This window comes from Haliotis rufescens, unplaced genomic scaffold (genome assembly GCF_023055435.1).
Source record: "Haliotis rufescens isolate VD_foot unplaced genomic scaffold, xgHalRufe1.0.p SCAF_11, whole genome shotgun sequence".
Lineage (NCBI taxonomy): Eukaryota > Metazoa > Mollusca > Gastropoda > Lepetellida > Haliotidae > Haliotis > Haliotis rufescens.
The window spans coordinates 26608822-26626473 of NW_025963791.1; the positions used below are offsets into that span (position 1 = coordinate 26608822).

The 17652-nt window shown below is 39.0% G+C and overlaps 2 protein-coding genes across 4 annotated transcripts in view; both read right to left on the reverse strand.

Annotated features, from left to right (window-relative positions):
• LOC124132740 (transient receptor potential cation channel subfamily M member 2-like) overlaps positions 1 to 4372 on the reverse strand; it is a 56120-nt gene extending 51748 nt beyond the window's left edge. For 2 of the 3 annotated variants that reach the window (XM_046496813.2, XM_046496815.2), the window contains exon 1: positions 3596 to 4372. The gene's annotated coding sequence lies outside the window, so the exon portion shown is untranslated. The remainder of the gene's footprint in view (positions 1 to 3595) is intronic. The other variant, XM_046496816.2, reaches the window with a different exon arrangement.
• Positions 4373 to 9401: 5029 nt separating this feature from the next.
• On the reverse strand, positions 9402 to 17633 carry LOC124132853. The gene is made up of 2 exons (XM_046496994.2): positions 10090 to 17633; positions 9402 to 9968 (listed from the first exon to the last, which is right to left on the reverse strand). Exons 1-2 carry the CDS (start codon positions 10425 to 10427, stop codon positions 9779 to 9781), a joined length of 528 nt encoding a protein of 175 aa, XP_046352950.1. The 5' UTR covers positions 10428 to 17633; the 3' UTR covers positions 9402 to 9778.
• Positions 17634 to 17652: the final 19 nt, after the last annotated feature.

Below are 17652 nucleotides of genomic sequence, written 5' to 3' on the forward strand. Positions count from 1 at the left end.
GGGGTTTACCTCAAAAGACAGCGTCTCACTGGCCTGTATGGGTATCAGATATATCTGGTCACAAGGTCGGTCAGTATTGTTCGAGCCATTGTTGATGTGCTAGTAGCATTGAGATCTGAATACACCCGTCACGATAACCTAGGTGGCTCGTTTTCACTCAGTACGCGCCTAGAGGAGACTATGTCGAAACCCGTTATTCACTATTCTTCGAGTATTGAGAATTAGGAGTTGTATGTCAAATAGGCTATGTATTGGGTATACCGTATGTCTGAGCAATATATTGTGTTTAGGCTATTCAATCACCGGTAAAGGTGAACTTTTGACTCCCATGTGATCTGGTGAGGAGTGAAATGTATTTAATCTTTAGTTAATCGTTAACTGCACCGTAATGGCCATTGCAAGGTTGCCAGTGTATACATGTATACACAGAACCGTGTGTTGAGTACAAACCTGAATCAAAATAGAGACAAATGCATCGCATTCATCACTCACATTTTAACAACAGTTTGTTGAGAGTACACGTGTAAGGAGATTCCTAGTTCATCAGTTATGTTTACGTGTGTGGTTTTACGCCGCTTTGAGCAATATTCCAAAAATGTCGCGGCGAGGGAAAGAAGAAATTGGCTTCAAACATTGTAAACAAGTGGGGAATCGAACCCGGCTCTTCGGCGAGACGAGCGAACGCTTTACCCACTAGGCTACCCCACGCCCACCAAAATAATATTGAAATCTTGTACTTTTAATAACTTATAAGTAAATATATATCATTTTTAATAACTTACAAGTAAATATAATACATATTTAAAAACTTAAAAGTAAATATAATACATTTTAAGGCCAAATAGGGGTTGTGCTGTGTTTCTTATCTCCAATGGTCCTTAAATCAGTATATTATACTTTTCAATCATACAAAAGTGACTAAACAATAGTCTGTCTTACAGACCCTCATACAAATATATCAAATACAGCCCATGCAAGTCTATAATGGTTGGCAGGTCTAGATTTCTGCAGTATCATCTGAAAAAGAAATGAATCGCTTGGCTCCTTTTTATTATTCTTTTAAAGATAATTTAACGACTGTTTTTTCTGTACGATATGTTCATTTTAGAGACTAGATGTTAGTCTAACTAAACAACACCCGGTACCTCAATACAAACACCACAAATACACAATCAACTGATCGCAGGTTTGAAAGAGGGTTGCTACTGAATGCTTATCAACTCACCCTTTGAAGAGGCCCGGCAACTGTGTGATGAACGTTAAAGTGCGATGTGCTGGCAAGAGAATTTGGAGCCACGTGTATAATTAATCAATGTCTCAGAAATTAGCTGACGCATAAACGATTGGTAAAAGTGTGACTTTCCTGTTCCGCTCAGTTGATGAACGAGGGATACCTCTGGTCAGTGTCCAGTGCCCTGGGCGAAATAACCGCTGGTCAGCTCGTGACTTGTTGCATAACGTGTACGTTATTGATGTTAATTAGCACATATAATCATTGAAATAAGCTGACAGCTTCTTTGGGAGGACTTGTATTGAACGTGGCAGCAAATTCAGAAATCTTTTAGCATCAGGCTTGTAAAAAATCTTATACTCTATTTACTTTTACTCCTTTCTTAGTATTACTTACTATACACCTTGCACAAACATTGCTTGCAAGAATGTTTAGTAACTTATATATATATATGTTTAGAATAAAGTCCAAAAGATGTAAAATGTTATTCTTGTGGTATTCGGTTAATGATGTAATAACATATACGAAAAGATAACATCGAAATGTTTCAGTCGTTTATAGCAATACATGTTGTCATATAAAGAGCGATCAAAATATTGCCCTGCATATTTTCACTTGATATCGCCTGGCATGTATATAAATAGCCCAAGGGTTGTCAAAATGACGTAAACTGATTTTCGTTCTCATGCTAAATAACCGAGCAGATGCAGTGGCTCTTTCTGTAGCTTGGGAAAGAGTTTAAATGAAGAGCATTTTTTAGGGGTAATGAAGCACGAAGCTGAATAAAAACAGCAGCTCAACACTCACTTCAGTAATGCGTCACGCGTGATTTGTTTGTTTGTTTGTTGTTTAACGCCGCACTCAGCAATATTCCAGCTATATGACGGCGGTGTGTAAGTAGTCGATCCTGGACCAGACAATCCAGTGATTGACAACGTGAGCATCGATCCATGCAATTAGGATCGATGACATGCATCAACCGAGTCAGCGAGCCTGACCACCCGATCCCGTTAGTCGCTTCTTACAACAAGCATAGTTGCCTTTTACGGCAAGCATAGGTTGCTGAAGACCTATTCTACCCCGGATCTTCACGGTCCGCGTCACGCGTGAGAGAGCAGTGCCTCACCAAAAATGGCGTACCATCGTTAAACATACTTACGGCTAATGTTAACAATTTATATTCTAATTATGACTTCATTAAATGTCACATTGTCGTTTAGCTTGTTTAACTTTAAATATTTTGATTAAAATACACCAGGAACAGTTATTGAAGATGTATTGTTTAAATTGATAAACAGGTGATTGATACAAATGTTTTTTTACAAACATGTCATCGCTATTGTTTATGGCCATGTGGTAACAATATATACAAACGCGAGCTTATTTAGCGCATGTATGCTTGCCCCCGAATAAAATTAACACAAACACGTAAACATGTAATTGAAGTTTACGAAACGTAAACTTATAATCCAAAGTCAAACCGAATATCAGACCTAAACTGTATGGGCCTATGTGGGATTGATTGATTTTTTAAGTTACTTATTTCATAATGAAATGTTTAATCTTAAAAGTATTCATTGAACTTCATTGTGTTATACCTTAGACTGCGTCCTATCTAACTACATAAAATATAGTAACCGCGTCAAGTGAACAGCCACCAAATTGTAAGCAAACAGCCTGACGCATAACAACCTGGAAGAGGGGCGGATATGATTTCATAACGGAATGTTCCTTATCGTCTGAAGCTGTACAGTGTCAATATTTACGTACAATCCAGTTTTCTGCACAACATGAGAACAGCCTTACCGCCAGATATCTTACGGTGTAGCCATTCATTCAAGTAAAGTAGAAGTCACATGATTTCGTGATGGTGGCTCGTATCGAGACAATAGCGGGCTGGGTTAGACGCGTTTTCTTGAAAGCCAGATAAACTTCCCGTTGAACTCGAACCCCACCCACGGTTCAAGGCAAGAGGCTGGTTTTAGGAATGTTTGAACTATTTCTAACGGTGGTAAGTTATGCCCTTGTAACATGTACACTTGGCGAGGATTGACGTCAGATGGCTCAGCACTGCCACGGATCTGACCACGAGACATATCTGTAACAATTATATAGGTCAACAGCACGTGTGGGTACGGGCGAAGAAATCTAAAATACAATCGCGGGAAATAAATCTGCTGAATCATACGTTATTGACATATAACAAGCACTGCAATGGCAACTAGAATGTATCTGGATTTCTTGTAAATATAACTTCGTTAGATGATATAACATGTGCTAACTATACTTTCAGTCCGCGTGTGTGTGGTGGGTGGATGGAGGGGGGTGGGGGGGCGTTCAAAAACAACTTATCTATGGCCTTACCTTGTTCAGTGAAAGTCCTGTCCGTATGTTGTATGGAGTTATCCAAGTATCCGTTATGAATGGGTATCCATTCTCGGGTCAGTCAACACGTTTTCCAGAGTGTCAACACACGTATCTGGTCTAAAACGGCGTCACTCTCAACACATATTAATCCTATGAACCAGAAGAATGCGTCTTCAACTTAATATCTCACAATGTCAAATCTACCCTTTAAACAAACACAGAGCAAGCCAATGAGCAAGGGAGTCGCCCTGTTCTACCCGACGACCACCTGTGTACTAATAGTGTACCCGACTTCACGAAGAGATAGGTGTTAATCATCACCCCCACGTCCTGTTATGATTTTGACGTTTTCTCACCCTTGGACGATCAGAGCCACTAGTTGAATGGTATTGACAGCCATACGGAAGTTGTCATGGTGTTGAAGGTGATATCGACGGTAACCATCCAACCCACGTCGGTATGTTATCGGAACAACTGTTTACACCAACTTAATGTCGCTCCAAGTCCGTGTTATGGGTGCTCCTACGTATAAGCGGTGTCAGAAAACGTCTGCACTGTCGTCTGCTCACACCGCGCACTGCTCCAGCGACTCCGAATACCGAGAAATTTGATGTCCGTATGTTTGCCGAACTTAATACCCCTTCACGCGATCCATTGTGAGGATTTACAGCTCGACCATCAGGTGTGTGTCGCGGTTCATGTATGCCCCCAAACCCTCAGGAACGCCGAACTGAGACGACGGGGCGGTAGTGTCGGATTATGCGAGGGAGCACATACCACTCGACCCGATTCAGGGGGATAACTGCTGACGGCTCGGGAGATTCACCCGCTGTGTTTTCTCTGCTTCAGATGAGGGAAAGCTGTGGGGAGCCGGTTTGTTTCGCCTTTGGCAGGTTGCATATGAATCATAAACAACCGACTTGGTTGTTTGATAATTAACAGCTGATATCACGTGACTCACGCACACGAGGATATGAGGGTATGACATGATACGTAATTTATTATCACTGGTTAATTATGAATTTAATATGTTATATAATTAACGATCAACTCTTTTAGCCTCATGTAAGTGAATCACAACTGATTTATTGCTCGCGTGTACGTACTTACATGATACTTGAGGTAATGACTACAGTAAACCCCGTTTGTCCTGGTCATGTGCTGTATATATGTATAAAACGAACTACGGTTATAACGAACTAAAATTAGTGGTCCCTTTGAGTTCGTTATAACCGTAGTTTACTGTACACAGAAAAATACTCTTTTGCACTAAGCGCCCACTCCGGACAGAACACAAACGTAACAATAATAATCTGGCACACATAATAACAATATGATATATATTTATAACATTATGACGTATGAATCGAATCGATATAAAAATTGCAAATAAATGTATTATTGAGCTAAAAGGGAAAAGTATACATGAATAACTTTATAACTTTATGACTTTTATGACTTTATAACGTGTGACCAAATACTGTCTCGTATTTGATGGTTGTGTGGTGAAAACATATATCCCTGAAAACATATATTAGATATGAAGTACTTTAATACAGGCTTATTTACAAAGTTAGTTATTTCCAACATTGAGCCTGAAGTGAAATTTCAAAATTAATATAATTCCTAAAAAATGCATAAATCTTCAATAGAAGATTCAGTCTGCTACATGAGGAGTAAACTGTTTTGAGTTAGTATCTGTATACTTGCGACTCAACAGAGTGTCTGTATGTCAGTGAATGGTTTTACGCCGTTTTTAGCAATATTCCAGCAATATCACGGCGGGGGACACCAGCTTCACGCATTGTACCCACATGGGCAATCGGGGCGGTCGGGAAGCCTAGTGGTTAAAGCGTTCGCCCGTCACGCCGAAGACCCGGGTTCGAATCCCGACATGGGTACTATGTGTGAAGCCCATTTCTGGTGTCCCCCTCCGTGATATTGCTGGAATATTGCTAAAAGCGGCGTAAACCAAACTCACTCACTCACACTCGCATGGGCAATCATACCCGGGTCTTCGGCGAGAGCGAACGCCTCAACCACTAGGCTACCTCACCGTCCTCTCTGTATGTTGTGCCTAAACTTTGAAACGTGCAGTGATTCAAATACCACAAAGAACACAAACCTGTGTGTTTGCGTATGCCTTGTAAAAACAGGCCATGATCGATTGGAGTGTAACAATCAATTACCCACAACATTACTGCTGATTCCCTTTACATGTGAGTAAGGTTAAACACCAACACGTGGTTGTCACATGTTATTGGTCAGACTGGGGTCCGTCTTAGCGTCATGCACGTTAAATATATATAAAAATGTGAACCTGTGATAACATGTCAATACATTCTTTACGGTTAGGTTTTAAATTCAACGTACAAGTGGAGGGGGGGGAGGGGGGTTGGGGGTATTTCTAAAACGTATCTAAAGTGTACGTCTTAATAATAAACTTGAGAATGAATAGAGGATATGCATGCAGTCACTGATTGGTGGAGTCAGCGGAGTTAATACCTAAATAATTACATTATGTTTTTGGTGTCTGATTTCGTCATGCGGACTCATTACGGAGTTATTACTGTAGTAACTGTAGAAACGACTTGCCACCCGGAACTACTTTTCTCAAGGGGATTGGCGCACCCATGCATGGAACCATTGTAACGATGTCTGAAATAGTGGCGAAGATTTCACGCTTCAGAAAAGAAGAAATATAAGTTCAAATGAGTGCGCTTGTAGTATTGATAGCTATGCGGACCTACATTAATAATTTCGCGTAAAATGTGGCCTCTTAACAGTCTCGCTGTCATCGCCTGATAACCTCTGGTTCGTTTATCTGGTAGACATAACGATGGCTTTATCTGAAATATATAAAAAAAACGTTTACAGGTTCGTGGGCTTGGACAGTGTTTGGCTGTATTTGACGCAAAACCTATTAGAAATGTTATTGCACATATTACCTACTTGCAATATAGTTTACAAATTACACATTAATACATTTAACTCAATCGAAATCTTGTTGTATTTGTAATAATACAAATGCTGAGATACGTTGAAAAGTTTCAGGTTCATAGATCCTCCATGTTCATAAATGTTAAGTGGTGCGTGGGTGGCCTATTTTGTCTAGGGCGTCGCAATTCGCTGTGCAGAGTTCCGCCCCTTAAGCGTGCCAGAATCCTATGATCGTGGTTCGAATCCTCTGATTATGATTCTACGTTTGTCTGTACCACACCCGTGCTCGCTGCAGTCACCAAAGTGGTAAACGTCTATTAACTCCTCCCACATCAAGCCGTGATAGAACTGAAACTGAACATACTGTTCAAGAGACGTTAAACCAAAGTGGCTCATATGTGTTGAGAAAAGCACACCAACATAACATACGGTCATATAAACCGTCAGATGAGAGGAGCGGTTGTAGAATGCCTTGCTACAAGTTGCGTGTTGTGTTGACGCCTGGCTACGCTAGCGTCACATCGAACCCCGTTGTGCGTGTCTGATGTTAGTCAGTTAGTCGTATTTAGCGTTTCAAGAGGAAAACAAGAGCCTTAAAACTACCGCCTCTCTTAATGTAATTTCGCATGTCATATCGCAAGAACTCAGCAGTTATGAAGACCCTTACAGTACAAGGTGTCATGGTGGGTCATGAAACAAAACAAAAGCAAAAGCACTGTTGAAGTTATAGTGAAACAGGTGGATGACCCCAAGAAACAGCTGTGCAAACAATTTCTGTTTCTGATATTTTTTGGTGTTAAACAGGAAATGCCACAGGAAGCTACACTGCCTCGCTAAAAACAACAACTACGCGTATCCCTCCATGGAGACTGACAGGGACAACATGCTCTGGTGGAGGTGTAAGCATGGGCTGGTTATGCCTCCTCTCTCTCTCTCTCTCTCTCTCTCTCTCTCTCTCTCTCTCTCTCTCTCTCTCTCTCTCTCTCTCTCTCTCTCACACACACACACACAATCTTGTACACCACATATGTCGTGAGGGGCCAAGTCATGCTTGACGTGAGAGCCCAATGAAATTGATAATTGATACATAGATGTGTACGTCTTTGAATGGCTTTATAACACTCGCTCTTCAGAAGATGAACATATAGCCTCAATGAGTGAAATTGGTTATACAGATACTTTGAACGTAAAGTGCACCATGACCCACATCTTCCACATGACAGAGAGTACGCTGGTCTAATAAAGGTAACTAATAAAGGACCAATACAAATGTCACGTGAAAGGAACTTCCTTAACACATACGCATAGATACACCAGCACAGCATACGCCCATGCACGAAACAAGCACCTGTCTTGGGACAGCTGAATGGCTGAGCCATAAAAAAAAGAATGCCTTTCTTTTCCAAGCCGGTTTAGACGTAAAGGCTTCGTTCTACAACTTACTCCTTTCACGCAATGGTTACTTCAGACGGTGCTGTGGGAGTGTATCCAAATAAACCAACCCGCTACGTTAGCATTGATGATCACAAAACTATGTCAAGCAGCATAAATGAATATGCTCACGGAGTTCATGTGAATTGGCGTTTTATGGAGCTTATGTTGTACATCATTAGAAACAAACAGGAACATGGTGTCTGACTGCCGAAGTCGCCGCGTAGTTGTCAGCACCATTCAGCATTTCGTCCTTCAATACGGATGTTTTAGACATGACGACAGTTCCTCACCGGCATAATTACTATTCTATGAGCTGTGCTCGGGATTTTACGATACTTCATTTTTCTGGAATTGAGGAAAAAAACTTATGTTTTCAAGTATTCTCTCTTACAACCCCTACAGCATTTGTTCCTATAGAACAAGTCCATTTACAGCTCTAAACTTATGATACATTAAAGGTGTTTTTATAGAATGTACTAAACATTTGGAGATTTATTAAACCTTATACATAACTTCATTGTGGAGACTACATGTTAATTAATGATTGACCCAAAGTGGGGTACATAGCCATACCCTATGACTGTCGCCAAGCGGGGATTCCAGTTCAGACTATATCACCAGTACACCACGATTGTCTCCAAGCGGGGACTACGCGACAGAGTATATCACCAGTACACCACGACTGTCTCCAAGTGGGGATTCCACGACAGAGTATATCACAGTACACCACGACTGTCTCCAATGGGGATTCCACGACAGAGTATATCACCAGTACACCACGACTGTCTCCAATGGGGATTCCACGACAGAGTATATCACCAGTACACCACGACTGTCTCCAATGGGGATTCCACGACAGAGTATATCACAGTACACCACGACTGTCTCCAATGGGGATTCCACGACAGAGTATATCACCAGTACACCACGACTGTCTCCAATGGGGATTCCACGACAGAGTATATCACCAGTACACCACGACTGTCTCCAATGGGGATTCCACGACAGAGTATATCACCAGTACACCACGACTGTCTCCAATGGGGATTCCACGACAGAGTATATCACCAGTACACCACGACTGTCTCCAATGGGGATTCCACGACAGAGTATATCACCAGTACACCACGATTGTCTCCAATGGGGATTCCACGACAGAGTATATCACCAGTACACCACGATTGTCTCCAATGGGGATTCCACGACAGAGTATATCACCAGTACACCACGATTGTCTCCAATGGGGATTCCACGACAGAGTATATCACCAGTACACCACGACTGTCTCCAATGGGGATTCCGTCGTTGAATTTGTGTGATTAAAATATGACAATGTTCACGTGTGTTAGCTTGTCACAGAACTACCCAGCCAGCTCCATAACCTTGCAACTGGGTTATAACAACAATACCTATGTTTTTTTCGGGGAAAATTTTATTATAAACAAAAATCCACCTCATAATATCAACAAGATATGACATGTTCAAAATATTTTATGATAAATTTAATGTATAAAACCATTGCAGGTATATTACACATTATACGTAGTAATCTGAAAGAGTTCTTATAAATGATTTAAACAATAAAAAAGACTAAAGGATTTCTTCCATGTCAACACTGCCTTCGTATGATCTGTATCCCCTTCTACTGCATCTTCCGGCTTCCTGTTTCGCTGGGCCTGTTGCTTTTCTTTTGTTCTTTTTTACGTTTGTTCATTTTTTCATTAAGGCCTAATGTTCTTCATTTATTTGCATCATCCGCTGTTCTCAACATCCTCACAACCATCAACTCTGTTCGCTCCTCTTAGTCTACTTCTTGGCTGGCTTCTTCTTCACGGATGCCCGCTCTTCCTCCAGCTTCTTCAGTTTCTCCTCCCTCACCTGAAGCTGATGCTCAGTCTTCATTTTCTTGATAAACTCGCGACGTTTCTTTTCGTCCTTGACAGCTTTGTGCTTTATTTCTCTGTCCAGTTGTTTCCTCTGGACTTGTTCTACCAACCTGTATACAAAAACATGCAATCATGAATTAGATCCTTAAGAAATTTGGGAGATCAAGAAAAAGGCGCGCTTAGTTATATAAACGTTTTCAGTGTTTACAGTCTTCGTTCTAAAGATTTTACCTGTCAAATCGGAATAGATCAGCCTTCTGTCTCCTCAACTCAGCTGTGTAGAAGCATCGCACTGGGATTTGCTCCAGACGTCGGGGAGCTCTGCCACTGGGAACAACCCCCTCCACTGCTGGGACAGAGAAGGCAACTCCTCCGCTGGACTGACGGTCGTGGACCAAGCCCTCGTCTCGTAACTGTTGAAGAATCTCCGTCCCTGATAGGCGGGGTGTGGGCGGTGTCACCTGACACTTGGCGAAATATAACTCGTGAGGACAGTTGATCTTGCCCGTCAGAGCCTCCTCCGGAGAAGTCTGCTTGAAAGGCTTAACCTTGGTCTGTTTGCATCCCATTTTAGACAGATATCTTTGCCATCGCTAAAAAGCACGGCGAGTCTCAATGAATATGGGCGAGATAATTACGTGACGACACAATAACATGACGTCATAATACAGTGACGTCACTGACTCTATACCATTCCATTCATTCGTAACCAACTCGTGGTATTCCGGGAGAAGCCGAATTGGAGGTTAAGGAGAGGGGCGAGTGCTGACGAATGCATTCCATTTTGAACAGCCTCTCCTTCTGCGAGATATATTGTTTTATTGATGTTTTGAAGTCGCACCTCATCATTTGCAAAACTCTTACTTGGATAATGATGCCTGAATTGACAACTGTTATAATGTGACATAACAATATCATATAGTGACTTCACAAACAAAGGATACGGCCACCTTTTCGAAAACACCTGGATTCCTCACTAGTTGATAGCGATTCATTAACACATGCTTATGCTGTAGTTGGAATTGTACAATGGACTCTTTTTGACAGAGATTTTTTCTTTCTTATGAAGAATTAGTTGAATTGTATGTATTTGTGACCAGTAGATGGCGAATACAATCGAAGCAGTATAAAGTTATGATTTATTATATTGTTTATTACTCTACTGTATGTGTTCTAAGTGGATATCGAAGTGAGGTAGTTATTGAAGAGTCAATGAGTAATTGATTTAGGATTTCCACCACATATCACATTTCACAGTGTGTAAAATCAGAAGAACCCCAGTGATCATATAGTAAATGTATATCACCTTAGTACAGATGTTACGGGGTATGACAAACGGGATGAAAATGATTCCATGCAAAATCACATGCATCGACACCTTCCTGCTTATAGACACAACTCTGCACAACCTAATCGTGCTGTTAAGATCACTTGGCCACTGAGCAGGTGAAGAACAGACTCACATGCAGTATTATCAGTGTGTGAGACACTTCTGGGCTCAAACATACTGGATACAATATCAGCAGCAGTAGCAGCAGCATCATCATACTAGTAATAATAATAATCCATTTACATGGTGCTTTTTCCATGCTGGAGATCATGTTCAAAGCACACTATGACCCTTGTCAGTTGATCAGTGCTCACTCGATTTCATTCTCAGTTCCCTCATGAACACCTGGTAGATTTAAATAGATAATAAAGCTCAGATGAGCCAGAGCCGGAAGTCTAGATAAGTCTTATTGAGTAAAGTGTAGTTCCTTTGCCATGATTCAAACAGATAACATCTAAGTGGAGTCTCGTCCATCTTTAAGGCCATTCCCCCATCAGAATAGGTCCCCTGCACCCTCTGCAGACTGAAACAAGTATCCAGTGGTCACAATGGTGACCTGACGGTAGTGTGTCATCACAACCCCGTGATGTGGGTCATTGCCCCAGCAGTCAGCAACTGGTTTGCCTGGATAAGACCCATTTATTTACAGGCTGCTGCACTGTAGCGACCATGTAGTTGACTGAAACTATAGAACAACATTCACACACTCACTAACATAATCTTTCCTCCAATCACAACCCTCCTTTCCTGCCCAAGCAATATTGCTGAAACAGTAAAAAATACAAAAGATGCCATGTACACAAAGGTCAAATACTTTATTACCATAGCACATTTGTTTAAACTGAAATGAAAGACAAAGTAAAAGACTGAATGTTGTCAGCTCAGAAGATACATTCATTAACAATCCCTCTAGGATAATTATTTGACACCTGAATTACATATTTCTCAAGCTTCAGACACAAATGCAATTTAAAGAATGATGCAAACTAACAAAACCCTTTCAAACAAACTTCAAATAAAAGTAATTTCTTACATGATAACCTAAATATTTACACTGTTCAATGAATTGCAGTTACAATTTAAAAACTGAATCAATAGAAATAGTAACAATTCAGAATATTTTATTGTTTACATAACCATGTATAGACCTTAATCAGAACTCTTTATTATGCTCAGTGCACACAGGACGAAGACAGAATCAACACTACAATTTAAATTACTGGATCACAATCAGTACGAAATAAATATTTATAAATTACAAAACTTAAAACACTTGTACAAAACGTATTTGTGTACAAAATTCACAAACATTAATAAAACAGTTGAACGAAAACATGAAACATTTCCACGAAACTTATATGCAATTTTGAATAAAACACAAGGAACTATCTCAAAATACACAACTATTTCTATACATGACAGTAGGGCAATCGGGAATACTATAAACATATTCATGCTTTCAAAACTCCAATACACATACAAATAACAGTAAGGTCATCAATGTTAAAATCTGTTTGAATAAAATAACATATAAAAAAAACTATCTAAGTTAATGACTTTGTTATGATTGTTCCTGTTACATATGCTACCTCTGGAATAATAACAGAAATGCCCTTCATCAAGTGTGTGATAATTGTTTTATGCCATATCGGCAATTTTGCCATTCTGAAGATTATTGCTCTGTGGAAACCAATATCTACTAAAGGAATAATATTTGAGTATATGCAGGCTTAGAACTAAACTCAAAAGTTTGACTAGCCCGGGTAAAGATAAATTGCCTTTGTAATTTCTTCTTTGATAGGCATTTAGAAGTTGGAGCACTAAGTAAGGATAAGAATTTATGGATGAACAACTTCTTTATTACAATTTAAGAGCTTGATAACAGTGTTAGAACCTACACTGAAACGGCGCTCTTAAATTGTAATAAAGAAGTTGTTCATCCATAAATAAACAATGGGTAAATTTGGAAAAGCCCCGAGGAATTTGTGCTAGCGTTAATTTCTCACCTTGTTAATATGAATCATGTATATACTCTAACTATCTATCAAGTAGAGATCTGATGTTAAAGGACTAGCTCCACAGCCGCAACCCATTTCCTGTCCAGGGTCCCAACCCCAAAAGCAATCTTAGCACTAAGACGATCATAACTCCTATACTATAACAAAGGCATTCAACAATCATAGCACTGTGATGACTTTGTTGAATGGGACCCTGTTCTTGATGTTGTAATTAGTGCCATTTTTTAACTTGAGACATTCTTTGTGCATAATCAGGGCAATCGTCAGCTGAAAGGTATGATGATATGCATAACATAATATAGACTAGCAGACAAACTAAAACATGAACGACTTGAGGCTAGTCCCTCCTTTAAGTTTTCACCCATCAATAATTCAGGCTTTTAATTCAAGAAATTAACAATTTTTGATTGACAATGTGCATATCGATCATCCTCATATAGAATGTCAATACATTTGGCTGGGAAACTGTGTAAAATCTAACAATGATTGAAAGAAGAGAACCTGTTTGTTCTATAGTTCCCCAATATAAGTATCATTATACAAACAAAAGAACATAACCATAAATACAAAATGAAATAATCGTTATAGTTATGCATTGATTCATTAATGTAAAGTCCACGTATATAATACATTAACATAAAAAATGAATACATTGCCTAAATAATTACCAGTACAATGTAAGTGAATTACTTTACATGATATATACACCTATTTACAAATGCTTACTGAGAAGTAATTAAAATCAATTTATCTTATCACAACTGAAAAACCTTCAGAGGTGTGGTGAAACTTGAAGTTGTAAACATTTTACATAGAACAAACGAGGGTTTGCCTTTCCTGCTGTTATAAAAACCATCAAAGTTATTCTCAAATATCAAAAGGATTTAAAAGTTATTACTTATCTGGTATTTAATTACAAAACCTTCTTTAAATATATTTCCTTTACTGAAGCTCACTATTTAAGCTGATGTAGATTAGAATGGTGACAGCCAAAACTATATTATTTATATTGAAATGATGATAAATAGGTGCAGAGCATTTGGACAAACACGCTTTCTTGATGGTAATCATAATTTGTCAAATATACTGTCCAGGTGAAAATCTCATGTAACTTTGGAATCCCAAATATGAAATTCCTCGAAAAGTTGTATTCATTATGGAAGGTACCCCAGCAACACTTTTTGTCTATATTTGAACTTTTGGTAGCGAATTTGAAGTTGCAAGAATTAATCCTGACCTACCCATGGTAACGTCAGATCAATTTCATCCTAAACACAAAATGAAACAAGCTTGTGCATTCACAAATTAAATATTCTTTCTTTGGGATTTGTAGAGGAAGAGCTCAAATATTTCTTAAGTAATCAATAATTGTACTCTTTGTAGTCTTATAAAAAACAACTTGGAAACATTTCAGACTGTAATGGTTAGGAACGCCAAAATATTTCAGCTCAGTCTTTCAAGCAGTAAGAAGAGGTAAAACATGAAAACCCATATGACTGACAACCCTGACTCAGATGGATCTGATCATATCCATATCTTCCAACTAAATTATATGCACAGAGTACAAAAAAATAGCCATGGGATAAAATAACCACAAAATGGATTTCTTCCGTATTATCACAAGAAAGAGGTTAATAAGTGATGTAGCAGATTAAATCACAATCTGTCTACGATAAGCTAATGCATTGACAGTGGAGCTACCACCACGCCATGGGGCAAATGTCATGGATGGTAAGTTTTAAAACTATCATAAAAGTGTATGTCCAAGGCACAGGGACAAGTGACCATTTAGACCATAAATGTTCTTAATACATTTCACTAATCATGATAATCCTAATAGTAGGATATGTATAAGTTCATCGTCATGTCAAAAGTGATTAGGACACAATATCCATGTTCTATACAATATTCTTTTGCGAAGTAAACTTATATTTTTGTGAGGCAAAATAAATAATTTAGTACACATGTATCACTTCTCAAGATGCTGTTGTCAACAACATTTTACTAATCCTGTACTATTATACACCTAAAAGGGAATAAAGATAATGTTTGGAAAATAATTATGCAACACTGACTGCAGGCTCACATGCAATTTCTGATATTGTCTAACAAGTCTATATCCTCACAACATAAATAACAGATACTTATATAAATTGGCAAGATAATTACATAATCAGAGTATGCTAAAGCATATTTGATATTTAAACCATCCAGAGGATAACAGCATTTACCAACATCAAAATGCAGATAAGATCAGTAAGCCAAATCAAGTGTATAAAAAAGCCCCATATATACATATAATACAAGCAATAACTCAAACTTGGCCCACTTCTGGATTAAGAGGAAGCAACAGATAACAAAAATCATATCACATCATAAACAATATGTAGCAAACAAGCCAACCTATCATGGTTCTTAGCAGCACATACACCCCACGTGTACAGAACATCCATCACCACCCATAACAGTGGAAACAATCAGAAAATATTGCGTGGGATTTTAAATATTAACTAGTGAATATTTACAAAATTCTGACTAAATTAACAAATACCGTTCATGACAAGCCACTAATTACCATGCTTCAGCACTGAGACGATAAACACGAGTTGGGCAATAACAGCACGAATGACGTAAAATCAGGAATGTAGTTCCGATTACTACTACTGAAACAAATGATTGTGTTCCTTCTTTGTAGGGAATTCTTGTGCAGTATGTTGACAATACGTCAATACAGTTGATATCATGTATATGATGATTTGATATGATCACAGTAATTGTAACACAGTACTGAGGTACAAAACTTCACCTTGCTGAGGTGGTACTGATACCAGTGAAGGAAATTATTTTTAATGATGCTCTTTCAGTATCAGGTGGGCGTCAGCTCAAAGCATACAGGTTGTACACATTACCAGGATCGTGGGTAACTTCCCGATGGCCCAAGCACACCAGTTTTGGATTTGAACACACACCACGACAAGCACATTGATATTCGTCCTTATGGGTGAGTATCGTTTTACGCCGTTTTTTAGCAATATTCCAACAATATCACGGCGGGGGACACCAGAAATGGGATTCACACATTGTACCCATGTCAGGAATCGAACCCGGGTCTTCGGCGTGAAGAGCCAACGCTTTAACCACTTGGCTACCTTACCTGCCCCCTTAGACAATGGAGACACCTGTGTTTCCTGATACAGTGACACATACTGAGTTAATTTCAAACAGATCAATTACATCCTGCAAACCAGGTGTAAAATAGATAAATGGTTAAAAAATAAAAAAGATTTTTAGTTCTGCTTATTCTCAAGCTTAGTGTATATTTCAACACTTTAATATACTACAGAAACCAGATGGAATAACATGACATATCGAGTAACCATTTGGACCATAGATAGTGGCCCATTGTTTTTAATCTGGAGTCCTTCGCACTTCTTCAAGAGAATAATATTGTGGAATGAAGACCAATCAAATGGTATGAGAGTTGTGAACAGACAAACCAACGCCAAAAGCTCACTCTGATATTGTGATATTAAAGCTGAACCAAACCCAAAATAATTTTGTGTTGATGCATCAAACTCATAAACATAATGCATAAATGTACAAAAGACTTCATTACAGTATTCATTGATTTGCAGTCCACACAAACACGACCTACCTCTTGTTGACTCATAGTACAATCAATAATGAATGAATCACAAGTCTGTACAGTCAGTGAAGAAAATACAGGAAAACAGAAAACTTGGAGGAACCAGGTGTTTGTCCCCACTGTTTGTCCTGCTGTCCTCCACATGTCCATTAACAAGGGTTAAATCCATTAATATGATTAACTTTACCCATGAAATTGAAATAAGAAGTCCATTGACAGACAGTAGATAAGTTATATCCAAAAGAGGATACTACCAAAATACAAATATGTGTCAGGATGCTGAAATGATCTTTTGAAAACGAAAGGTCCTCACAATAATCAATAGACATTTACCCTACCGGTGTGTTAAGTATCCTCCAAAAAAAACAAACCCAAATGTACATTGCTACAAAACAACATACTTTTTTTCTAATTTTAAATTCATACAACCCAAAACCATGTTTACCATTATCAAATAGTAGAGAGCCTGAGTCTCATAAACACTTTCAGTTCAGTAAGCTCATCTACATGATCTAACAAGTGTTCCTGCATCAAGAGTAAAATGTACTCGAATTTTGCCAAAAGACAAGTTCAGGCTAAAAAAGTTAAAAATTAGACACAGACTGCACTACACTATGACTACATGTGGATTTGAACACTGCCAAATCAGCAAAGCAGGACAGTGAGTGAGTTGGGTTTAATGCCGCTTTTAACAGTATTCAAGTTTTTCACGGCGTTTCAGCTTAATGTGGGAGGAAAGCCTGAAGTGATGCAGGTCTTAGACGTTTACCACTTCAGTGAAACCCACAACACGGGTTTGG